The sequence below is a fragment of the Scleropages formosus genome, chromosome 17 (assembly GCF_900964775.1).
Source record: "Scleropages formosus chromosome 17, fSclFor1.1, whole genome shotgun sequence".
In the NCBI taxonomy this organism is placed as follows: Eukaryota; Metazoa; Chordata; class Actinopteri; order Osteoglossiformes; family Osteoglossidae; genus Scleropages; species Scleropages formosus.
In genome coordinates this window covers 19,150,983-19,172,719 of record NC_041822.1, presented here as the reverse complement: position 1 = coordinate 19,172,719, position 21,737 = coordinate 19,150,983, and the positions used below count along the sequence as shown (strand labels likewise).

The 21,737-nt window shown below is 44.1% G+C and overlaps 1 protein-coding gene across 1 annotated transcript; it reads left to right on the top strand.

The window, feature by feature from the left end:
- Nucleotides 1–965: 965 nt before the first annotated feature.
- lifra (LIF receptor subunit alpha a) lies at nucleotides 966–21,495 on the top strand. The gene is made up of 18 exons (XM_018758459.2): nucleotides 966–1,523; nucleotides 8,630–8,790; nucleotides 9,006–9,157; nucleotides 9,320–9,473; nucleotides 10,159–10,434; nucleotides 11,073–11,199; nucleotides 11,373–11,524; nucleotides 11,847–11,986; nucleotides 12,574–12,727; nucleotides 12,852–12,916; nucleotides 13,033–13,255; nucleotides 14,089–14,271; nucleotides 14,673–14,774; nucleotides 14,888–15,037; nucleotides 15,491–15,628; nucleotides 17,641–17,734; nucleotides 17,921–17,984; nucleotides 18,332–21,495. The coding sequence occupies exons 2-18, from the start codon at nucleotides 8,724–8,726 to the stop codon at nucleotides 18,977–18,979; spliced, it is 2,889 nt and encodes a 962-aa protein (XP_018613975.2). The 5' UTR covers nucleotides 966–1,523; nucleotides 8,630–8,723; the 3' UTR covers nucleotides 18,980–21,495.
- The last annotated feature ends 242 nt before the right edge of the window (nucleotides 21,496–21,737 follow it).

Below are 21,737 nucleotides of genomic sequence, written 5' to 3'. Positions count from 1 at the left end.
GTGGAAGTTGCTTTGGAAAAATGTGTCTGGTAAATAAATGAATTTAAAAAAATGTGGCACATTAAAAGGCAGTGCGACACTTGGATTACATGAGAAGAACTCACAAACTCCTGGCTTGTTGTCCAGGTGGGTTTGTTTATTGTTCACTCGTACAGTAACGCGCAGATGTGCGGCCTTTTGTGGTCAGTTCTGCTAATCGGCGACTTCTGCGTCGACCTGTCGATGGACAGAACCCACGGAAACTGTAAATAAGAGCAGCGCACGAATGCTGGTGTAAATGTATATTCGATGAAAAGTCATTTCCTGTGCTGTTGCTATTTCACTGCCATAGTGCAAAGTGACTTTTGCATATTTTAGTAGAGCGACTCAGGCCAATTAAGCGCATTTACAAAGGCTTCCATCTTGAATCGGAAATGTTCCCCTTGGAGATGTACATGCACAGATTTTTCTCAACATTTTGCCTTTTTTCCCCCCTAAAGTTTCTGGCATGAAGTGAAACTTCCTTCGATTCAAGTACCGGCTATAACGGCATACGCTCCTGAGTCACATTTCTTTGAACAAAACAGCAACAGGATCTCGATCTGTTGTGCTCCTATTTATGAACTCTGATACTCATTAATTCATGTGAAACGAGGGAAAGTGTTGGCGCAGACCAGCTTATAGAAAGTGTAAGGTGCTTCGCGTGGGAACATGGTGGAGCACAGAGCTCATCTTTCCCACGTGGAACTGGACTGGAGGCAACAAGATGAATGCGACTGAATCCTTTATTCATTGATTTCACCAACCCAAACTGAGTGATTTACAAGCAAACATTGGTAACGAGTACATTGACTAAAGCTCTGAATCCTGATAGTTTGTGAAGCCTGGGCCACCGCGCTCCCTGTTCTCCCTGTTCTCCTCCGCGCGCCGGAACCCCTCATCATGACGTCACCGTGGCCCCCCGCCAGCGCCCTCCCCTTCTGGGAAGCTCTCCTCCTCTGCCTCGCCGGTGCCGTTCAGGATTCGGCTTTATCGACTGCACTTTCAAATTCAATTTTGTCCCCTTTTTCCCTCCAAGGGGGCGATATTGTGTGTTCCATGTGGTATTAACACAGGAAGAGCGCCGCAGAGCCCCCGCTTTCTCACGCGCGCCACGACCGGAATCAGCACCTCGAGCCAAGTCCTCGCGCCGCCGTTCCAAGCGCTCGCTCCATCCCGACTGGAGCGCCGCACTTCCGGTCCTCTCCGCCCTTGTTTTCCATGATTTGTGACGTTGAGGCGCCGCAGGCGAGATTGATAATCGGACACATTTGTGGGTGGTGAATGTTTGACTTTTTTTTTCTTTTTATTTTTTACACTTCATTGGCGTTTCTCTGCCAGCCGTGGGAGGATCTTGGACTGTCGACACGCGGAGAAGCGAGGGCCCGCAATCGAAAACTGGAACTGGAAACCCGGTCGGGTTCGCGGAGCCCGTTAGCTTAGCTACAGACACGGACCTTCGCTTCGGCTTCGGGACGGCGTGGGAGGCGTTTTTTTCCGCTTCGGTCTGTACCATTTTATTATTACTTTAACGCTGATAATTTATTTTAACGCGAAAAATACAGAAAATCCAACAGTTAGACGAACAGTTATTTAACGCTAATTTAAATTTTCGCTCGAACACAGGAGAATCAATCAGTCGAGAGGACTGTACTGTACTGTACTGAGTGAACTACACAATCTCTGCGAACTGGCAGGCACTGTCAGCAGTTGGAAAATTCAAATTATACGTGAAGATTAATTTATTAAAAGGAGTGCGGTTAGTGACTGGAATATGTACTAAATTTATAGTTTTCAGTCATCGACAACATCTTTGCTTTTGTGCGGTACTGAATTATTTATTTAAAATGAATTTATTGACAGGGGACTGACACACTCACTGTCGAAGCCCTACTAAAAGAATTATTCAGAGAGACTAATTCTGTTTTAGAACGAAAAGATGCTTTCTAAGTTTTTATGTTAAACTGTGTAGTACCGAGCAGTTTGGTGTGAAAAGTGTGGAAGTCATGCCTTCCCCTCCTCCCCCTCCTCCCCTCCTGAGCAGATTCCTTTGCGGTGTAACTGCGCGTTTGGACCGGTTCTGCTTTGCCTTTTAAGTGACAGCTTCTCATGGTTTGGAGCCCCACCGTATGTGGGGGACTGATGTGTGGATCTCTGCAGGAAATGAGTCTTCGCTCATGGATGGGAGTCTCTGTGCACCCACACCTCTAACGCCTCCTCTCTCGGACCACTTTGCCACCTCTGACTCGCCCCTCTGTTGATTTCGCCCTTAAGATCCATCTCTGAATGGTTCCTGACTTATCAAAGCACTTATTTAAAGCTCTTGGCAGCTCATTGCATGTGGGCGTTGTGGGACATTTGGATGAATAGCTGTGTGTGTTTGATAAAAACCGCAATGTAGGTGGATGCATTTGCTTACTATGTGCTGTCTGTACTGGCTGACATGTTTTAAAACACATATTTGTACTCCACATATGTTTGGTTGTGGTTTACATCCAACCGTTATTCTTTGATAAGGGTGTTTGCCATATAAATTTTACCTTGTAGACTTTAGAATTTTTGAACCTGTCCTGCGAGAACTGTTGTTGCTGGCATTGTGTTCTCAGAAAGAGGTGGGTAACAAAGTAGCCCAGGTGACAGACTGTGTAGCTTTAAGGGAAACGGGGAAAAAAACTCCGTAGCAGTGCGCCCTGTTCTTGATCCAGTCTGTCATTAGGTGTCAAACACTTTTTATTGATAGCAAGGATGATCAATTTAGATTTGGTTGTGGTTTCTATATGCTCTTTTTGGCTGAGGCTTAGTAAGTTCCTCTGTCTGTGTGTTGGGCATTGGGGGAATTCATTGTCCAGGCAGTGAGTGTGGAGATGTTTATAAGTATAGACCTGTTGTCTGGAACATGTGCGGGGAAAGTTGTTTACTCTCAACCACTCGAGAAAGTAAAACAAACAGGCTGGCCGGACCTCAAGGCCCGTCAGGCTCCACAGGAAACAAGGAGTCCAGCAGCAGACAGGAGTGCTGTTTCTCCAGTTCTACCTCTGCTTCAACAACGTTCTGGATCCCTTTTGTAAACATGCAGCAGTGTGAAGGATGTGGAAACAGAACAGAGGGAGCTTCTGTTACACAAACACACAAAGCTGCCTTGAAAAACACCTGGGTTGTATTGAGTGTGTGGGGCTCCCATGAACTCACCAGTTCCTTCAGATATGCGGATATACTGTAAGTGTCGGGCTGTTCTGTGAGACAGTGGTCCGTTTCTGTCCCAGATGGGTGGCACGCCTCTCTAAAGGCTCTCATGCTTTCCAACAGAGCTTCCTAATAGTCTTTGGAGGGAAATGTGAAAACTTTTTTTAAGGTCGGGGCACCGGGAAAATTAACACAAGTGTCCTATTTAGACACCCAGCTGGTGTAGCTGTTAGAAAATCCTACTCAAAAGACCTGGTTTCACTTCCCTGCACCTGTTGTAATAACCTTAAGCAAGGTAAAAGTAAAAATTTCCCAGCTGTTTAAAAGGGTAAATAATTGTAAGCAGCTTTATTGAACCAATGTAACATTCCAAATTGCTTTGAACAAAAACATATGCTAAATAACAGCTAATTATTGCTCCAGTCTGTTTTGCAAATTTTTGGGTTCAGTGAGATTTGGATTTCTGCTGAGCTATTTAATAGTAAATATATATTAAATTTAAAAAGTATAATTTTCTGCAGTATTTAGTATATTATATGCACAGGATTATTTTTCATCGTCTCTTTCAAAGGGAAGTGATTTTTACAGTTGACTTAATTAATTTGAATCAATGATCAATAGAAAAGACAAAAAAACCTCAATTGTACAGTGAGCCCAATGGAAAAAACTTCTAAGTGCCTTTTATGAGCCCACTTCAATTAAGAAAGAAAAAAAAAAAAACAGGGACAGAGTTTTTACTGGAGAATATGTATTTCTTAAAGGCCACTAAATTGTTGTCAAATGAAATTAGGAGGCACTTTTGTTCAAAGTTGCTTGTGTAGCCAATGATTTTTACCTACTTATTTTGTTTACTGAAACTAAACAAGTTTTCTCTGGGACTTGAACCTTCAAATATGCTGTCAAAGAGCAGGGTGGAGGAGATGAGATGCATCAATTAAGCCCTGTGGTTTTTTTTTTCTTCCCAGAATTCTTTGTAGGCTTATTGAGAGGAGCAATTTGGCACATTACTGCAGCCTCTTGACAGGAACTGTGACTTCCCTGTTCTAGTCCACCTTTGAAATATTTGCTTTTTTCTCCATCTATTCTGCTTTATTGCAGTGTATGTCACTGAGGTTGGGAATATAATGTAAACAAACTATTGCTGACATGTCCTGTTTTTGAAGGGTACCGTTAAGGTGCGTGCTGTACATAGCGTTTTCACTTGTGGTTATGCTTGAGTGTTTTGGTGCCTTTTTTCAGTCTGCTTGCTGTAGCAGTTGAGCAGCCACTGCTGTCGCTGACTTGTGGGATAGGCTCTGCTGGCTTCTGTGTTAAAGCAGTCTAATTTTAGCCTTGTTCTGGATAATGACTGACTTGAAGAAAGTCAGTGGCGAAGTTCACTCTGAGGGGAACAGCTGAACTTCAGCACGCTTGTTTTCCTAATGTCAGTCCTCGCCACACATTTTTTGGTCCATGCTGATGTCTCGTGTTTGTTTGCGGGCCTCTCTTGTTTAGTTATAAACATTCAGACAGTTTTGGTTGGGAAGCACATTTGTCGCCTGCACTTTGTGTCCGAGGCCTTCACAGCCAGGGGCCTGAAGGGCTGAGTAATATATGCAGGTCATCCATCCATCTGCAGAAACAGATTGTCCTGGGTGGGGTCAAGAAGGTCTGGAGCCTATCCAGAAAACATAGAGTATGTTGGAGGGTACATCCTAGATGAGAAACCAGTTCACCACAGGCCAGTCACACACATGTTAAGGGCAGCATAGTGTCACCAGTTCACCTGAAGCACATGTCTTTTGACTGTGGAATAAAACCAGTGCAGCTGGAGGAAAACCACACAAAGATGGGGAGAACATGCAGACTCCGCACAAACTGAGCTGGGTTCAAACCTGCGCCGAAATCCGCATCCCAGGAGTAGTGATGCTCCAGTGCTACCTTCTGTGCCATTGTACCCCCCGAAGGTCATATAGCACATGTTAAATGGCAAACCATGTGAGCACTTGGACAGAAGAGTGAGTTCAGGTGTTCTAGAGTTTTCAGTGGATTTTTTTTTTTTTCGTATCCCTTTTCAGTCCCTGATCTCCTTCTTGCAGACTTTTTTTCTTATCATCTCAACTTGATTCATGTGGGAGTGTAAGAGCATGATCTCTATTTATTTGCCTCATTTGCATTGTGTTTAAGCACTGTGACAGCTGTTGCGTTGTGGGCTTTTTGCTGTTTCCTCCACAATGTGCTTCATACCGCTGTGCAATAACCTGACCCGAGGCACGAGTGGATTGTTCACCTGCTGGATAACATCTCCTTGCACTTGTGTGTCACGTTCATTTATAATTCATGATTGCATTTTCCTCTTTGTGCATGCAGATGACACACAGGCCCAGGGGTATGTTCGTTTGTTGTGTCTGGCTACTCTCATGCGCTGTTTTCCAAAGAAGTTTCTTCATGTTCATATGAGTGTACTTTAATCTTTTTTTTTGTTTTCTTTCTTTCTTTAATAGCATAGCAACACTGGGTTACTGCCTTGTAGAAACAGTATGCCAAGAAGCCTTTTAACATCTAGCATAGCTATTTTTCATCTGTGAATTTCAGGCGCAATACTTTTAATGTACAGTAACAGGGCCCGTATTGTGCTTTTAATCTACATCTACTTGATCGCAGAGTTTCTGTGCCTTAGCTGCTATGTTGCCTCTTGCTGGTTTGTGTATTTAGCATTGCCTGAGAAGTCACCTGGCCAGTGAATGGCACCTGTGGCTCTCATTGTGACTGGATGTCACATTTTGTGCTTGATTCTTCAGGTTGGCACAGGGGGCTCTGCTGAACGGGGCGGAAGCGACCCCACTCCGCTAATTCAAACAATTGGTGGAAGTGGATATAGCTCTGCCGCTCTGCCGCACCTCCTTCCTCCCACACGCTGTTCTCCAAAGCGCCAGCTCCCTACTCTTTGTGAAAGCTGCTTTGTAGGCAGAAGATGTGAGGATGTGAGAGGACTTTAAATTGGCCAACATGAGGGTTGTGTTTTTTGGATTCGCTAAACGTGGCCGCTATGCCGAGCACTGCCAACCTTTGACTCTCGCACACCTCTGGGGGGAACAGGGGGTCGTGGGGTGAAAGATCCAGTTTCCTCGTAAGTTAGTGAAGTTTCCCTGTAAATTTCCCTGAGGACTGTCCTCTGACTTGCTTTGTTATGTAGCCTGTGTTGCTTAACTCTGTGAAAATGCGAATGCATGGGGGTCGAGTTCTTATTGTTGGGAGGTCGATTGTTGGAGTCCTCTGGCTGAAAGAGTGTGCTTAACCTGAAAAAGCTACCAAGTATAAGGACACATAAGCAATCTTATCGAATTTTTAAAAAAAATAAAAAAAAAAAAGCACAAAGTGTTTTGCTCACATACAGTCACTGTTGTCTGTTGGCCCCGTGCCTGTATCGCTCTGTTATCTCTGGTTACCAGGGCCTTTTCCTGTCACTAATCGTATGGATGGAACATGTCTGGAACTGCAGTGTGGAGAGAAGCGGGGACTGGGGGGTGGAGTTGACAGGAAGGGCCTTGCTGTCCCCTCTTTCTTCATAGACTGCCCCCTCACCCCTGACATTGCCTCCACATCCAGCAACAGCCCTCTGTTCACAAGGTTTTCCCCTTGGGAATGAAACCGAATCCTACGTGTCTGCAGCTGTACTGTTTTTTTTTTTTTTTTTCTTTGGTCACTTTCGTTATGATGGTTTTTCTTCTGAGGCTGTTTTTCTTGCGAAGTGAAAGATCACCCAAAAAAATAATTGAACTATAACTATGTGGGAAGGTGCTGCATTTGGATTCCGCCCCCCACTGTTTTTTTTTTTTTTTTTTTTTTCCCTTCTTCCCTCAGTTTCTAACTTTTTTTTTTTTTTTTTTTTTAAGGTGCAGAGTGTTACAAAATACAGTTCACATTTTAAATTCAAACACTATGTACCATTTTATGTTACTGTTTCCTGAGCTCTGTGGTTTGGATCCATGCAGACAGTGTTGTAGGAGGTTCTGTTTCTGGAGACTTCTAGTCCATACAGTCATTCCTTCATCCTTACTCTGCTCCTCCAGACTTCTTTCTTCCCTCTTTCCGAGAAGGTCCTCAATAAATCTTGTGGTGTGACTCAGAGAGAGCCCCTGGCGTGACCCTCACACTGCTGCCTAAAACGGTTGAGCTTCGAGTCCCTACAGGCGGTCAAGCCCTTAAGCTTGGTACCTTGTCAAAACTAATTTTGTAGAATTGTACAGTATATATATCGAGGAAGGGATGTTTCCTTTGCAAATGGGTAGTGGTGACGTTGCTGCTCTTAATGTGATTGGGGTAAAATTAATTGCAGAAATTGGCTCCAGTTTCCTCCCACAGACAAAAGATGTTTCAGGTGAATTGATGACATTAACTTAAAAGTTGTGTGTGGATGTGTGATTGACTGAATGAATGAGTGTGACCATACTGCAGTGGACTATTGTCCTGGGTGTACCCTGCCTCACACACTATGATTTTTGAGATAGGCTCTGGACCACCCTGACCATGCATTAGACAAGCAGTTGAAGAAATTGGGGAAATGGCACAAAGCCTAATCTAAATATAAATGCTTGTACTTTGTCGGGGTTTAAAGTATTAAAGGTAAACTTTAGGTTACTAATGTACAAGCTTGTTATTCTATAGAATAAATGGCTCAGGTGGGTAAAACATGTAGCACAGGCTCATGAATGTGACAAAGTAGTACATGGCAAGAGTGAAAATAAAAGTACTTAAAGTACTACACACAAGAAAAACCTGTATCTTGTTGTCGGGAATAAAACTCATTGTGTTCTTAAATCTCCCGTTTCATCTGGTGTGTTTAGATGGCTGGAGCTTTGAAACTGCCTTGGGAAGGGCTATGGGGGCATGGCCTAACGTTAGTGTTTCTGCTTCATAAACACAGTTTGGCCTTGTACCTTGTCCCTGTCTGGAGTTCAGCAGAACCTTTTTTTTTTTTTCCCCCCTCCTTGTTTGTGGAGCGTTTCTCATGGGGTGTGTTTGGGCTTGTGTGAACTAGCCCTGCAGTTAAGCAATGCTAGGTTATTTTGGGAATAAGACTGCCTGACTCTTCTTTGTTGGCATGCTGATCCTGGTCAACTACTGCGGTGCTTATTTGTACAGTGTATTGCGTTGATTTGTTGTGATTTTAATCCTTTCCATCTTGCCTTGATGGCCTTGTTTGAGGCTCTGCAGACTGCTAAAATAAGGGGCTTGGAAGAAGAGGATCTGCTGCCCTGGTGCTGGTGGGCCAGCATACAATGATGGGCCGTTGCTTCTCTATAAAGCACTCACATGGCACAAAAATTTATAAAATAAACAGAATAAGTGTTTAAACATTTTGTGCTAGAATTCAGTTTTTGCTGGATTGTGCTGTTCTCTCTTTGTGGCCAATTGCAGCTGATCCTTTTTATTGTTTGTCTTGCAGGGGAAATTGTGCGAGCCAGTCTTCAGGAATGCTCAGGGTGCTGTCGCCGTGAGCTGAGTCTACATTACGCTGCCCCTTACAGGACTTTGTAATTATGCGCTTTTTGCTGCTCTGCGCCCTTCTGTTGGGTTTAGGGGCCAAGAATGGTGATGGTCAGAGAGGTGAGTCCCTGACAGTTGTACTCATATCTGCTGCAGAAGCAAACTGGCTATAGTTTTGTTCCAGTGTCTGAACAAACAAGATGGAGTACACACAGATTAAGCTACATGGATTACACACATTAGGCTGATCAGATAATAATCAGAGGCTAATTAGTTTGGGAAGCACCATCCTCAGTCCTCCCTGCACCTGAAATGACACCTATCTCTGTTGGTAGGTTCCCAGCTCCCTGTGCCACAGAAGGTGACTGTGAATGCGGACCTGGCTTCTCAGACTCTCTCCATCACCTGGGAAAATGACTTTCATTCAACCGTACAGCTCTATGACATCAAGGTCCTGCGCACAGAGCTGATGGAAGTTGCGTACAATGTAAGTGGCTGTGTTTTGCTGCAGGCAAGCCTGTGTAAAAGTTTATAAAATGACCCAGTGCGGAATCTCTGTATCAGTTTGCATAACTTTTGTGCTTACTAGTGATGTCTAGTGATTGTTTGCATACTTACCTGTGGTCATTGAATGGTCTTGTTCCTGCAGGAAACTGTGGAGGTAAGGCCAGATCCAACTCTTGGAGTGCATCGGTGGAACTGGACATCTGACACTCCCTTGCAGTGCACCTCCCTCTCGGTCCAGATTCGATCTAGACTCGGAAACCAGACCAGCGAGTGGAGCCCCCCTGAGATCATTAGAGGTAGCAGCAAACCTTAAGACACGGGCATATGGAATTTGCCAAGTAACTTTAAAAGCCAAATAGCAGTTAAATGTTGTGTGTTAAATACAGCCAGTTCTGCTGTAATGTGATTCTTGTGCTTTTCTGAAACATCTCCTTGTGCTAAATTTGTGTAATAATATTTTCAATGGGGCAAGAACAAGGATAGGGCAGATGACATTAAATATAATAATAATCACCAACTAAAAACTTGTAGCTTGCCCAGAATTAACCTAGAAGATAATGCAGACCTGGTGGACTGGCATCCTGTCCAGGGCATATCCCCCTTAGCCTTGTGCCCAGTGATTCTGGCATGGGCTCCAGTATACCATGACCCTGCTCCAAAAATGAGTTCAACTCAGTTAATGAAAATGGATGGATAATGCAAACCCTACCAAAAACATAATCTGTTGCAAATAAATGATAGTGCTAAATAATGAAATAACCATCAATTTATGGCACTTTTTTTTTTTCTTTTCTAAATCCTCATAGTTTGGGTGTCCCTTGTGGAACCTCCCTAAGTAGAATGCAGCTGACTAAAACCCACTCACGTTAGAGATGAGATAGCTGAAAGCCAGTACCATGGTTCTGGTTCACTGACATAACAGGTCAAATGGCTCTAGAGCTCAAATCAACCTTTCTCATGTTGGTTATTTCCTCTCTTAAGGAATGGACATCCCAGATAAAACCAAAGGGCAGATGCTCCCCCAAGACAAAGTGGTGGCAGTGGGCACTAGCATGGTCTTCTGCTGCATTGTTGATGAGGGGAAGAAATTTGGCGCCATCAAAAGCAACTGGAGTGAGCTAGCCTCCACCATGCTCAGTAGAAGGACTTATGCAACTGTCAGGATCAATGACTCCCCTTCAGAATCCTCGGGGACCAATGTGATCTGCTTTGATGATGAGAAGTCGATGATTGATGGTGCTGTCGTGTTTGTTGGTTGTGAGTATATTCCCTGGAATTACTTGCTGTCAAAAATTCATTTTCTCTGCCCAAAATTGTAGAACGGGGTCTGTATGGAGACAGTGGAAATTTTAATTGCTTTGGTAGAAAACCACAGCAGCCTCATAAATACACATTTTAATTTTCACTTGTTTAATACACTGTAGTCCAGTTTTTTTAGTTATTGAATTGTGGATTTTTTGGCAACTCATTTTTAATAGCCATCTAATTTGATATAGTATAATATGACTTTTTTTTTTTTTTTTTTTTTGCTGGTTGCTACTATCATAGTTTTTAGTGAATGCTGAGCATTCATTACTTTAAGAATAACATCTTTGTTATTAGTTTAAGAAAAACCGTTTTCAATTGGTTATACTTTAAAATTCATCTAAAGACTAGATTGAGAAATAATGCTACACCTATCTCCACTTTCTTGGCTTGACTGTCCATTGAACAGAGGACATTGTACCAACAAGCAAGTTCAGATGGCAGCATACCAAAGAGCAGACATCCTTATCAGTCAGTCCTGTGTGATGGAGTGCAGGAAAATGAAGGTTTAAATATAACAGAGCAGGGAAATGAGTCGATTCAGGGTTATTGCTGTGTGTTCTAAATAATCCTCATTGTTACTGACTCAGATCCCCCTGACATCCGGGATCTGGTGTGTGAAACACGGGACTTGGTGTCGGTGGAGTGTCACTGGGTTCAAGGACGGGACACGCACCTGGTGGGACCACGGCGAATGTTTTTCAAACTGAATGAAAGGTGTGGTGTTTATACCCTTTTTTGTGTTCCTGTTGCTAGGAAAGCTCTTAGGAAATTATTTCCTTTGTTGTAGTAATAAGAATGTATTTTCCGTAGTGAACCTTTCCTGTGCTTTGTGGAAAGTTAGATGAGTATCTTCCACAGCAACTCTAATCCTGCATTGTAATTCTCAGGGACTGTCTGGATGCTAATAAACCAGGTGTGGTGGAACAGAAGTGCCAACTGAACGGAACATTGGACCAGGGAGAAACAAAATGGACCCTCAGAGCCAGGAATCCCCTGGGCCATGTGGAGCTTACAGATACCGCAGACCTAAAAAACAGAAGTGAGAGCTTGCATGCTTGGATGTCACCTTGATTGACTGATTTCCTGAGTTGTCTGAATTAAATAACCTGTTTTAACATTACTCCTCCATGCAGCTGGGTGGCTTGTAAAGGTGTTTGGTTCAAGTGCCCAGTACGTGCTTACAAGAGCTGTTCTCTCTGCCACTAAGCTCAAATGTGTGGTTGTGTACTTCCTATGCAGTGATTTCCTTATACTTTAATAGCATTAATGGCAGTGGTCCTACCAGTTCAGCCACACCAATATGCACACTTGCTGAGCTGCGTTTCTCATACTACATACCATCTGTCTCCTTTCTGTGGCAGTACGGCCATTGGCCCCAGAGCTCTCGGTGGAGCCAGAGGCCAGGAAGGCAAGCCTACGATGGCAGTGGACTGCACCATGGTATAACACGTTGCCCCTGGTGTGCGAGGTGCAACTTGTGTGTGGTGGGCAACTCAGAACGGTGAGTAGTTAGTGCCTGTTATACAAGCAAACTTCGGAACAGGGCTGAAGTTATTGAATGAACTTGCACTGTAGTCTTGTTGTATGCTCTCTTGATGGGGAAACTTAAGAAAAGGAGCTGACAGCATAATGGATTTGACTGCTGCCTTCAGATGCGAATGCCGTAGGTTCGAATCCTGCCTGTTGCTGTAGTACCCTTGAGCAAGGTACTTGCCCTAAATTGCTTCAGTAAAAATTATTCATCTGTATAAATAGGTAAAGGGGGGTGCGGTGGCACAGTGGGTTGGTCCTGGTCCTGCTCTTCGGTGGGTTTGGGGTTCGAGTCCCGCTTGGGGTGCCCTGCGACGGACTGGTGTCCCGTCCTGGGTGTGTCCCCTCCCCCTCCGGCCTTACGCCCTGTGTGCCGGGTTAGGCTCCGGTTCCCCGTGTCCCGTATGGGGCGAGTGGTTTGGATGGATAAATAGGTAAAAAATTGTAGGTACATTAGCATTGTAAGTTGCTTTGGAGAAGAGTTTTAATGAAAAGAATGCATGCAAATATGAACTTATGTTTGTGTGTGTGATGGACAATGTCTGTTTACTGTCACAGCTCAACTACACAGGCAAGGGCTTAGCCCAGGTTCTGCTGGAAGGCCTGCAGCCCTACGAGAAGTACAGAGTAAAAGTCCGCTGTGGGGCACAGCAGAACTTCTGGAAATGGGGCAGCTGGAGCTCAGAGTTGAGATTCAGCACCAAAGAGGACCGTGAGTACTGCTTGCTCTGGGGTGCAGGTCACGAGGAGGTGTATGCTGGACAGTCCAAGTTTATCTGTGCTGGTCAGTTATGGTTTTGTTCACTGCTGTGTTTGCTGCTTTCGTCTTTGTTCAGGCCCAGACCCTGTGGACATGTGGGTTTACATGACTAGTGAGCTGACTGGTTACATTCTGTGGAAGGTCAGTGCAACTCAGTGGTTCTGTGTTTGCGCGCATGTTTGTGTGTGTGTGTGTGTGTGTGTGTGTGTGTGTGTGTGTGTGTGTGGGTACTAACGGTAAACCTACTCTGTCTTTAGCCTCTCTCAAAAAGCCAGAGTCACGGTCTGATCCAGGGCTACAGGGTCACCCTGAGCAGCCTGACGGAAGAGCACCCACAAGAGCTCCTCCCCATGGGCTTAGAATACAGTGTCCCCTTCAGTCTAGACAGCCTTGTTGGCGATCACGTTGCCACAGTCACAGCCCGTAATGCTGCGGGTGTTTCCCCTGATGCCACTATCACCATCCCAAGGTTCCAACCAGGTGAGATAAGTCTGGTGGGTTTTTAGGTGCTGTCTGCATTTGGAAACATGGAGAAAAGAATGGATGAGACAGCTGGTGGTTTTGTGACTCGGGTGACTGGTGCCAGTCCTCAAGAAACAGATTGGTCTTTACCTCGGTTCTTGTTGTGTTAAATGAGGTATTTACAAAGTGGTCTAATATGGTGTTGTGACGTGTAAAATGTAGTTCCGTTTCAAATATGCTTGCCAAAACCTGCTGGAGCACATCACTCCAGAACCAGGGTTACCTGGCAGCAATGTACAGCCAGCTAAACGCAGAAGCTTAGGCTAAGATCTCGACTTTGAAATGCCAGGATGCATGCAGCTTTCTTATTAGTGTTTTACGGAACAATTTAACCTTGAGAGTTTATCATTCAATCTCGTAATTATTTGAACCAACATGATTTATCTTTTTCCGGTTTATACTCTGGGTTACACATGCTGCAGCCCTTTAGCATAAGGCCATTCATAGGGTTTGTAGCTATTAATCATGGCTGTCTGATAGTGTTTGGCTACTGCCAAACCAGGATTAACTCTGTATTTGTGGTCAGTCCTGTATGTGGCCTAGAAGGAGAGAAGTCAGTCACTATTCTTCTGTGCTACTTAATGTGATGAAAAAAAGCGTTGGAGCGGATCTGTACATCTTATTTAGGGGTGATGTTGATATTTGATTATGTGAATGTTAAATTTGCTTTCAAAACATCCTTAAATGGAGTACTACTGCTGTGGCTTCTATGTACCTAAAAGTCTATAAATGAAAGTGATTCATCAGAAGTGTTTTCATCATCCTTAAATGGGCTCCTTTCTTTTTCACAGATGGTGGTGAGGCCCTTCCCGGGATTTTTGGTACTGGTGGCGGTTTCAAACTCTCTTGGTCTCCGAGCAACAACGCCAGCTGCGGTTACGTGGTCACGTGGAACTGCACCAGTGGTGGACAAAATTGCAGGCTGGACTGGGTGAAAGTGCCTGAAGGGAACACCAGTGCCACAATTGAATCAGGTGAGTGCCAGAACACTGGCTACCAGCAGTGAGAAAATAGACTCCAGATGATTCCTCTGCTATCAGGAATTGTCTTTGCATAGACAAGATGGGGCTACATTATCAGTTGTTTGAGTTACACCATCTGCGTAACTGTTCCTTTTGGTTAATGCGTGAGCACTGCTTGCATTCCTGCTTAGTTTCAGACACATCTCTTCTCCAGATGGTGTCCTCCTGGACTGTCTGCAGTTCTTACTGATGAGTCATCCTGCAAGTGTCCGTGGGCTCACCACATGAATAATCCCACTTGTTCCCTGAGCACTGTTCAGACCTGTGCATCTTGTTTTCTGTGACAGTTGAGGATGTCCAGTGAGCCCAGGGGAGGAAATGTCTATCTGACCTGTGTGTCCTTTCACTGCCAGGAAGCTTCAAGGCTGGAGTGAGGTACAATGTGTCCATCTATGCCTGTACCCCTGGGGCTCCAGAGCTGCTGGCAAGGAGCCAGGGATATGTGCAGGAGCTGGGTGAGGAGGCTTTGTTGGGCATAGTTACAGCGCTCCGTTATTCCTACCTGAGATTACCAAGCGAGAGACCACAGTTTTCTGTGCATATTGACATCTTCCTGTCCCTTCTGTAGCCCCAACCGCCACAGTCACAAATTTGAAAGCGGACCAGCGAGGGTCTGACATCTTGCTGTACTGGGACTCAGTTCCCTTAGAAGGCCAGAGGGGCATCATCCGTGGATATACAGTGTGCCTCTACAACGGATCCCACTTTAATCTGTTAGGTAACAACTGTCTCTCTGTTCTAAATGTGGTCAGTGTCCAGACTGCTGTGTAATCTTGTACATCGTCCCTGTTTTGTTTGGGTGGAGATTTCTGGAATACGTATAGTCCTCAACTTAGTGAGGTTTTGTTCTAGCGACCTCATCATAGGTCACAAGTCCCTTTAATAACGTATAAAAAATAAGGATATGTATAAATGCCATAATGTGGAATGGGGCTTTGCTGTATTTTTTTCTATAATTTCATATGGTAAAAGAGTGCTAATGTAAAATACGAATATAGTGTTTTATTTTTTCTTCTTGATTACTTTTGCATTTTCTGCATCACCAGAACACTTAAGGTTGTGCTTGGTTGCCACTGATTTTTTTCAAAAAAAAAAACACTTGAATGGAATTGCAAACAAATCGGCACATCCTCATTTTCCTGTCTCCCTCTCTGTGTTCCTGGTCGTTCAGACAATATTACAGATCCGTCCATCAAGAACCTCACTGTAACAAAGCTGTCCTATGATACCTACAAGTTCCTTGTAAAGCCTTACACCTCAGCAGGCGCGGGGCCAGGGTTCACCGTCTCCATCAGGCTGGAGCCTGTCGGTAAGTGGCTGAGAATCTGCTCTGTAATGGCTCAGTTCCGTTGTTCTCAGGTCATATTGTCCTGTGTCCAGCTGTTCCACCACGCTCGCTAGAACAGCTCATTTTGCAGTGCCATTGGAAGGAAGTGTTTGGTCCAGAACCCCAAGCCCCTGCAGAAGAACATCAGGTTGCTTTATCATAATCTGGAAGTGCAGACAGTGCATTAGGAATTAATAGCTGCATTTATTTCTTATCATTTAATTTTAAAACTAACATAGTGCATAGGTAGCTGTCAGAACAGTGGCTCAGAAACACAAGTTTAAAAGCTTTTTTTGGCATTGATGTTTCTCTTATGTTTTTAATTTTCTCCAGATATCCTTTTGGTGTTTGATCAGCTTTAGCTAAATTTCAAGTGACTGCTCCAACACCTCTTTATTGTGTTGTGTGGGATCAGGGCTGTTGGTGTGCCACAGTGTTGGTTCAAATGGTTCACAGTTTGAACTTTGTGTAGACACAACCGCTTTTGTTCTTCTTTGTCGCTCCAGATGAAGAATATGACTGACGTTTTGTCATTTAGTCATGACCATGCCTCCCATCATGGTTAAACCATTCTGACCTAATGCAAGCTGTGGTATAAGCAGTTTTGATTCAGTAGGTACTGTTTAGCGGCTGACTGCAGAGCTGGTTTGTACCTAGGGCAGCAGATGGCGAAGTGGTTGAATCACTGTCTTTGGACACGGAGGTTGCAGGTTTCAGTCCCTCTACCTGCTGTAGTACTCTTGATCTAGGTTTTTACCCTGAATTGCTTCAGTAAAAATTACTTAACTGTAAAAATGGGTAAATTGTAAGTTGTTAATATTGTAAGTCATTCTGGAGAAAAGCATGAGCTAAATGAATAATTTTCTATTTAATATTTGAAAAGTTTGAATATTGTAAAGAATGTTTTAGTTTCATGTCATACTACAGATCTGGGTATTTGAAAAGTCAGTGGCATTTCTTTCAGGGTACAGATATCCAGGTATGAAGCCTAATTTACTGTTATACCATTAACATCAGATATCAGTTTATTATATTATTAATAGTGATGATATTTAGTTGATGCCTTTGTCTAATGTGGCTTGCAGTATTAGATGCACTACATTAAACACCTTAAAATGATCTACCCTTCTACACAGTAGAGCAATTAAACACTTGCGCACTGACACACTAAGGGATGTTCAGAATCACCAGTTCACCTGAGGAACCTGATGTTGCACTGTGTTAGGAAACAAACACAAACATGAGAAGAACATGCAAATTCCAAAGACATAACGTTGATTTAACCCCACATCCAAACTCATAGCTCAGGAGCTGAGGTATTAACATTGCCTTGCTTTGCAAGGATGATACCCGATATAAATTTAGATGTTTCATGCCTTATAGATGATGTAATATGTCTTTGTAGCTCATCAGTTCACAGCCTCAGGAATGATCTTTCCTTGAGTATATTTGAGGCACACACACACACACACACACATTTTCAGAACCGCTTGTCCCTTACGGGGTCACGGGGAACCGGAGCCTACCCGGCAACACAGGGCGTAAGGCCAGAGGGGGAAAGGGACACACCCAGGACGGGACGCCAGTCCATCACAAGGCACCCCAAGCGGGACTCGAACCCCAGACCCACCGGAGAGTAGGACTGCAGTCCAACCCACTGCGCCACCGCACCCCTTATTTGAGGCACATGATGCTTTATTTTCAGACCTCTTCCTTTTAGTGTACATCTACATTTATTCATTTAGCTGACACTTTCCAAAGCGACTGAATTATTTACCAATTTATAAAGCTGGGTAATTTTACTGGAGCAATTTTAGGGTATGTGCCTTGCTTAAGGGTGTTACAGCTGGAGGTGGAATTTGAACCTGTGAGATTTGGATAAAAAGGAAGTGGCTCTAGCCACTACACTACCAGCTGTGTGTAACTTACTGGATGCCTGTTGAGTGTGTTGTGGTACCAGCTGTCATGCTAATGTTTCTGTGTTGCTTCTCCAGCGGACATGTTGATCATGGAGATCCTTATCGCACTGGGCACTGTGACTGCTCTCTTCATCGTTGTCACCATTGTCTGCTACAGGAAGAGAGAGTGGTAGGATAATCCCTCCATTTTGTCCTCATTTCCCTGCCTAGAGGAGGAGAGCTTTGCAGTGATGTTTTTGGGTGAAGAAGGATTAGTAGTCTGCAGTATGTTGTAATGGTTGGTTTCAGCTCCCTGGATGTTGAGTTGATTGCAATACCAGAACAAGCTTGACAGTCATGCTCTGCTCCCTGACAGGGTGAAAAGGACCTTCTATCCAGATATCCCTGAGCCCAAGCTGCCAGAATGGTCCCCAACACAGGTGAGCACAATTTTGAGGACTTTGTCTGACTCCAGCTACAGTGTTCTGGCCAGACTGGGATTGTACAGTTCACTGGTGGATAAAGATGAAGTGGTGTTGTTGCACTTGTCTGGGAGATGGGAGCACTTCCTGTGTGCTTAATTTTAAGACTAAGATTACTGTGGTTGAAGTTTCAGTGGCCTCCTTTCATTGATTGTTATGGTAGCCTCAATGTCTTCTACCTTTGAAATCAAGTTGGTCTTTTTTTTTTTTTTTATAAATGAGATGTATTGGATATTAAAGTGCTGGGTTGGGTAAAGGGCACCTCTAAAATTCTCAAATGTGTACTGTACCTACCTCGTCCCAAGGTGTTTGTGAGCAGGACCCTGGACATGAAGCCATGTCCCTCAAGTTCTGTCCGCATTGTGGAGAACCCAGGGCGGAAGCTGGGCAAGGAGGAGCTCGAGGTGGTACTGGAGGACCCTGAGGAGGCGGAATCCCTGGGGAATGAGCCTGCTGACACTGATTCGGATGAGCTAGCCTCCCTCCAATACTACAACCAGGTGGTGGGTGAGCCCTCGGGACAGGCAGCCCATGCTTCGGAGTCAGCCAGCTCGTCCTCCAGCTCCATGGGTTCCACACGGACTGACATCACATACACTGGCATTCAGACCTCCTCTGTGGCAGACACATCCTCCTGCTCTTCAACAGCTGCTCCCAACCAAACAGTGATCCAGCTTTCTGGGGGATATCAGCCACAAATGAACCCTGTGACCAGCCCAACCCAGCCCCAGGACAGCTCGTCGGATGTCGCACTCCTGGAGGCCTGCCGCGGCTATCAGCCTCAGGCATCCTGGAGACTTGACTCAACAGAGGAAGCCGGCTTGGACAGCCTGGGCAGTCCCACCTCGGTCAATTCCTCTCAGTTCTTACTCCCCGAATCTTCTCAGGAAGAAGAGAGGGGCCACGCTTCCTCCACCACCTGGTTTCGCACCCTACTTTCAGGCAAACCCTAATCTCATGGAATACGCTGTGAGCTTCTCTGCAGCGCTCTCTAGTGGTGTGGAGTCCAAGTTTCTTAGTCTTGTTTGCTACTCACCCCTGGTGTGATGAGACAGTAGCTATCAGTCATTAGCACTGTGGTGCCAATAGTTTTCTTCTGTGTAGCAGCACTATTGAAAGGGGAGGAGGGAAGAACAGGTGGGTAATGACACATGTTTTCTCTCTTCCGAAGACATAATGCACATTTCAGTATCACTCTAAAGTCAGGTTATTTGGGTATTTTCTCAAACAAAACAGTGTTGGCTGTTTTTTCCTTTCAGTACTTCCATCCACTGGAAATGGCTTTGCTGAGAGATGAAGGGACTTTGGCTATATGGTTCCTGCTCCCAGCATTTAGCTGGTTGTTAATGGGGTGTTTAATGTTTCTCTTCCATGGCCTGTGACCCATGACCTTACAGAGAATGTAATCAGTTGTTAAGTAAACAAAAGTGGTGTTTTTGAAAGATTTAACAGTAATATCATGTAAATGTCACTGTTCAAATGTTCACCAATGTTAATGTTGAAAGATATGATCATTTTCATGTCAGTGTTTAGAAATCACTGTTCTACTTCTCTAACACGGACCTTACTGTCCTGGTTTCTTGTGACCATCCAGATGAGAGATTGATTTGCTCTGATCCTTGTTTCTATAATCACTACCAGGGGTCTGAGCTTCCCAAACATGGACCTTGTGATTCTGTGTTGTGTTTCATTGGGACATATGCATTGAGGCAGAGTTGCATATTGATTCATCTGGTGGTGATGCACTGGCATCAGAGATCGCCTGCTGACATTAATACCAAAGAGAAGCTTTAACTAACCCGCAACTTTAATTTTTTAAAAATATTAACTACTGTACCAACTGTGAATTTTTTTTTTTTCCCCCTTTGGATTCTACATGTTTAAAAAAATATTAATCAGCTGCTCTTCCAGTAGGAAATAACTGCTCAGAAGCCCACAGTGTTGTGGAAAGACCTCCTCAGGGTGCAGTGGGAGTCATGTCTCAAAGGCAGATTGTAGTGATGTCACAGGTGGGCTAACAGGAACTGGATAATGAGGAGCACCATGTTGGAAGAAAAAAGATGTCAGTGGTGTTCTGCAGGCCACCAGATTGCATAGCAGCTAAGGAGGAAGACATGAATCAGAATTGAGGCCAAGGATGGACCCTGCTGTAGTACCTTCAGAAAAAGGTGCTTAAACCTGTTTGCATTGTTAAAAATTCCCAAATGTATTCAGTATAATGGTAAATTCTTATATTATTAAGCTATGTAAATTTCTTTGGATAAAGGGTTGTTAGTCAGTTAGCATTTTATGGGAAAGAAACTGACTTTATACTGTAAATGGACTTTGAGATTTTAATGGCATTTGTCTATGACGTGCTTTTCCAAAGGAAAAGCTGTGTTTTGTGTATCTGTGTGTTGAGGTGAGGTGGGGGTGGTTAGGAAGGGAAATGGCTCGTTCGAACAAACCTGTGATCTTTCAGAAGATGCGACAAAACAGGTTTTGGAAAAGGATCTTCTCTGGAGCTTCCACTGTTGGTTTACACCTTGCTTATTTACTGGAGTTAAACTATTTGGGTGGGGGTTTTAGGAGTGTGTTGCTTGAAATTTTGAAGACCCTGCAACCATCGAAGACTGGAATGCTTCCATTTCCCCTGCCATCATTTACCCCATGTGTTTTTGTTTCTCTGTTAGAATGACTGGAGAATTTTAATTTTTTTTTTTTGGACGGGCCAGTGTGGTGCGTGTGTGTGGGAGGAGTCATAACAGATCTGTCAAACATCTGGGAGGGATGTAGCCGGGAATGTGCTCAACTTGCCTTTCGTGAATGTCTTGTTGTCACTGACATTAGTTTGTCTTCCAGAGAGGATTGCTCTGTATTCGTGTAGCAGCTAATATCCTAATGGCAGTTACAACAACAGCCAGGCATCTGTGGTGGAGTGTGTGTGTGTGTGTGTGTGTGTGTGTGTGTGTGTGTGTGTGTGTGTGTGTGTGTGTGTGTGAGAGAGAGAGAGAAAAATCATAACGGGCAACGAGGGAGCCCTGGCTGAGCTGTGCACTGACTAACACCATAGTGATGTCGCCTTGTTGTGCTTCCTGGGTTTGGGAAATTCCACCTATTTTGCAACCACTGTTTTTTAGAATCCTTTTATGTGTATTAAAAAAAATATATAATCAAGAACAGAAATATGTTAACACTAATGGTATGTCAATTGTCTAAACGTGCATGATAACACCCTTTTAGGGGGAACTAAACAGTAACTGAAAATGTTTCAGTGTTTGTGCAGTACACTGCTGTAACAAGACAAAGAAGTCACTGAGGAGCTCTATGAAAGGCTTTGCTTTCTGAGCAGGTTGCATTGCCGATGTACTAAAGTGCTGCTTTGTGTAACCAACCATGTATCGGAACCTGGAGCTTTGCCCGAGGCTCTGGAGTTCACACGCAGAATAAAGAAAGGATGCTACACCAGCAAGTCCTGCTCTTTCTCTTCCTCACTCACTTTGCAGGGGGAAACTTTCACTTAGAAAAGATCAATTGGGGGGGAAAAAAAAGTTCAGTGGCAAATTTCTTCATGTTCATAGTATATTTACGTTGTTTTAACAGACCCTTTTCCCCCCAACACAACTTAAGTTCCTTTTTTTTCGGCGGTTTACTTATTTATACAGCCGATTTGTGTTTACCAGAGCAATTCAGGGCAAGTACCATACTACAGTAGGAGATGGGATTTGAATG

Excerpts from the sequence above, each read along its gene's own strand:
- lifra (XM_018758459.2), top strand. The coding sequence starts at position 8,724 with ATGCGCTTTTTGCTGCTCTGCGCCCTTCTGTTGGGTTTAGGGGCCAAG. Across the intron at positions 12,917-13,032 it reads CTGGTTACATTCTGTGGAAG|CCTCTCTCAAAAAGCCAGAG; the intron begins GTCAGTGCAACT and ends CTCTGTCTTTAG. Across the intron at positions 17,985-18,331 it reads CAGAATGGTCCCCAACACAG|GTGTTTGTGAGCAGGACCCT; the intron begins GTGAGCACAATT and ends CCTCGTCCCAAG.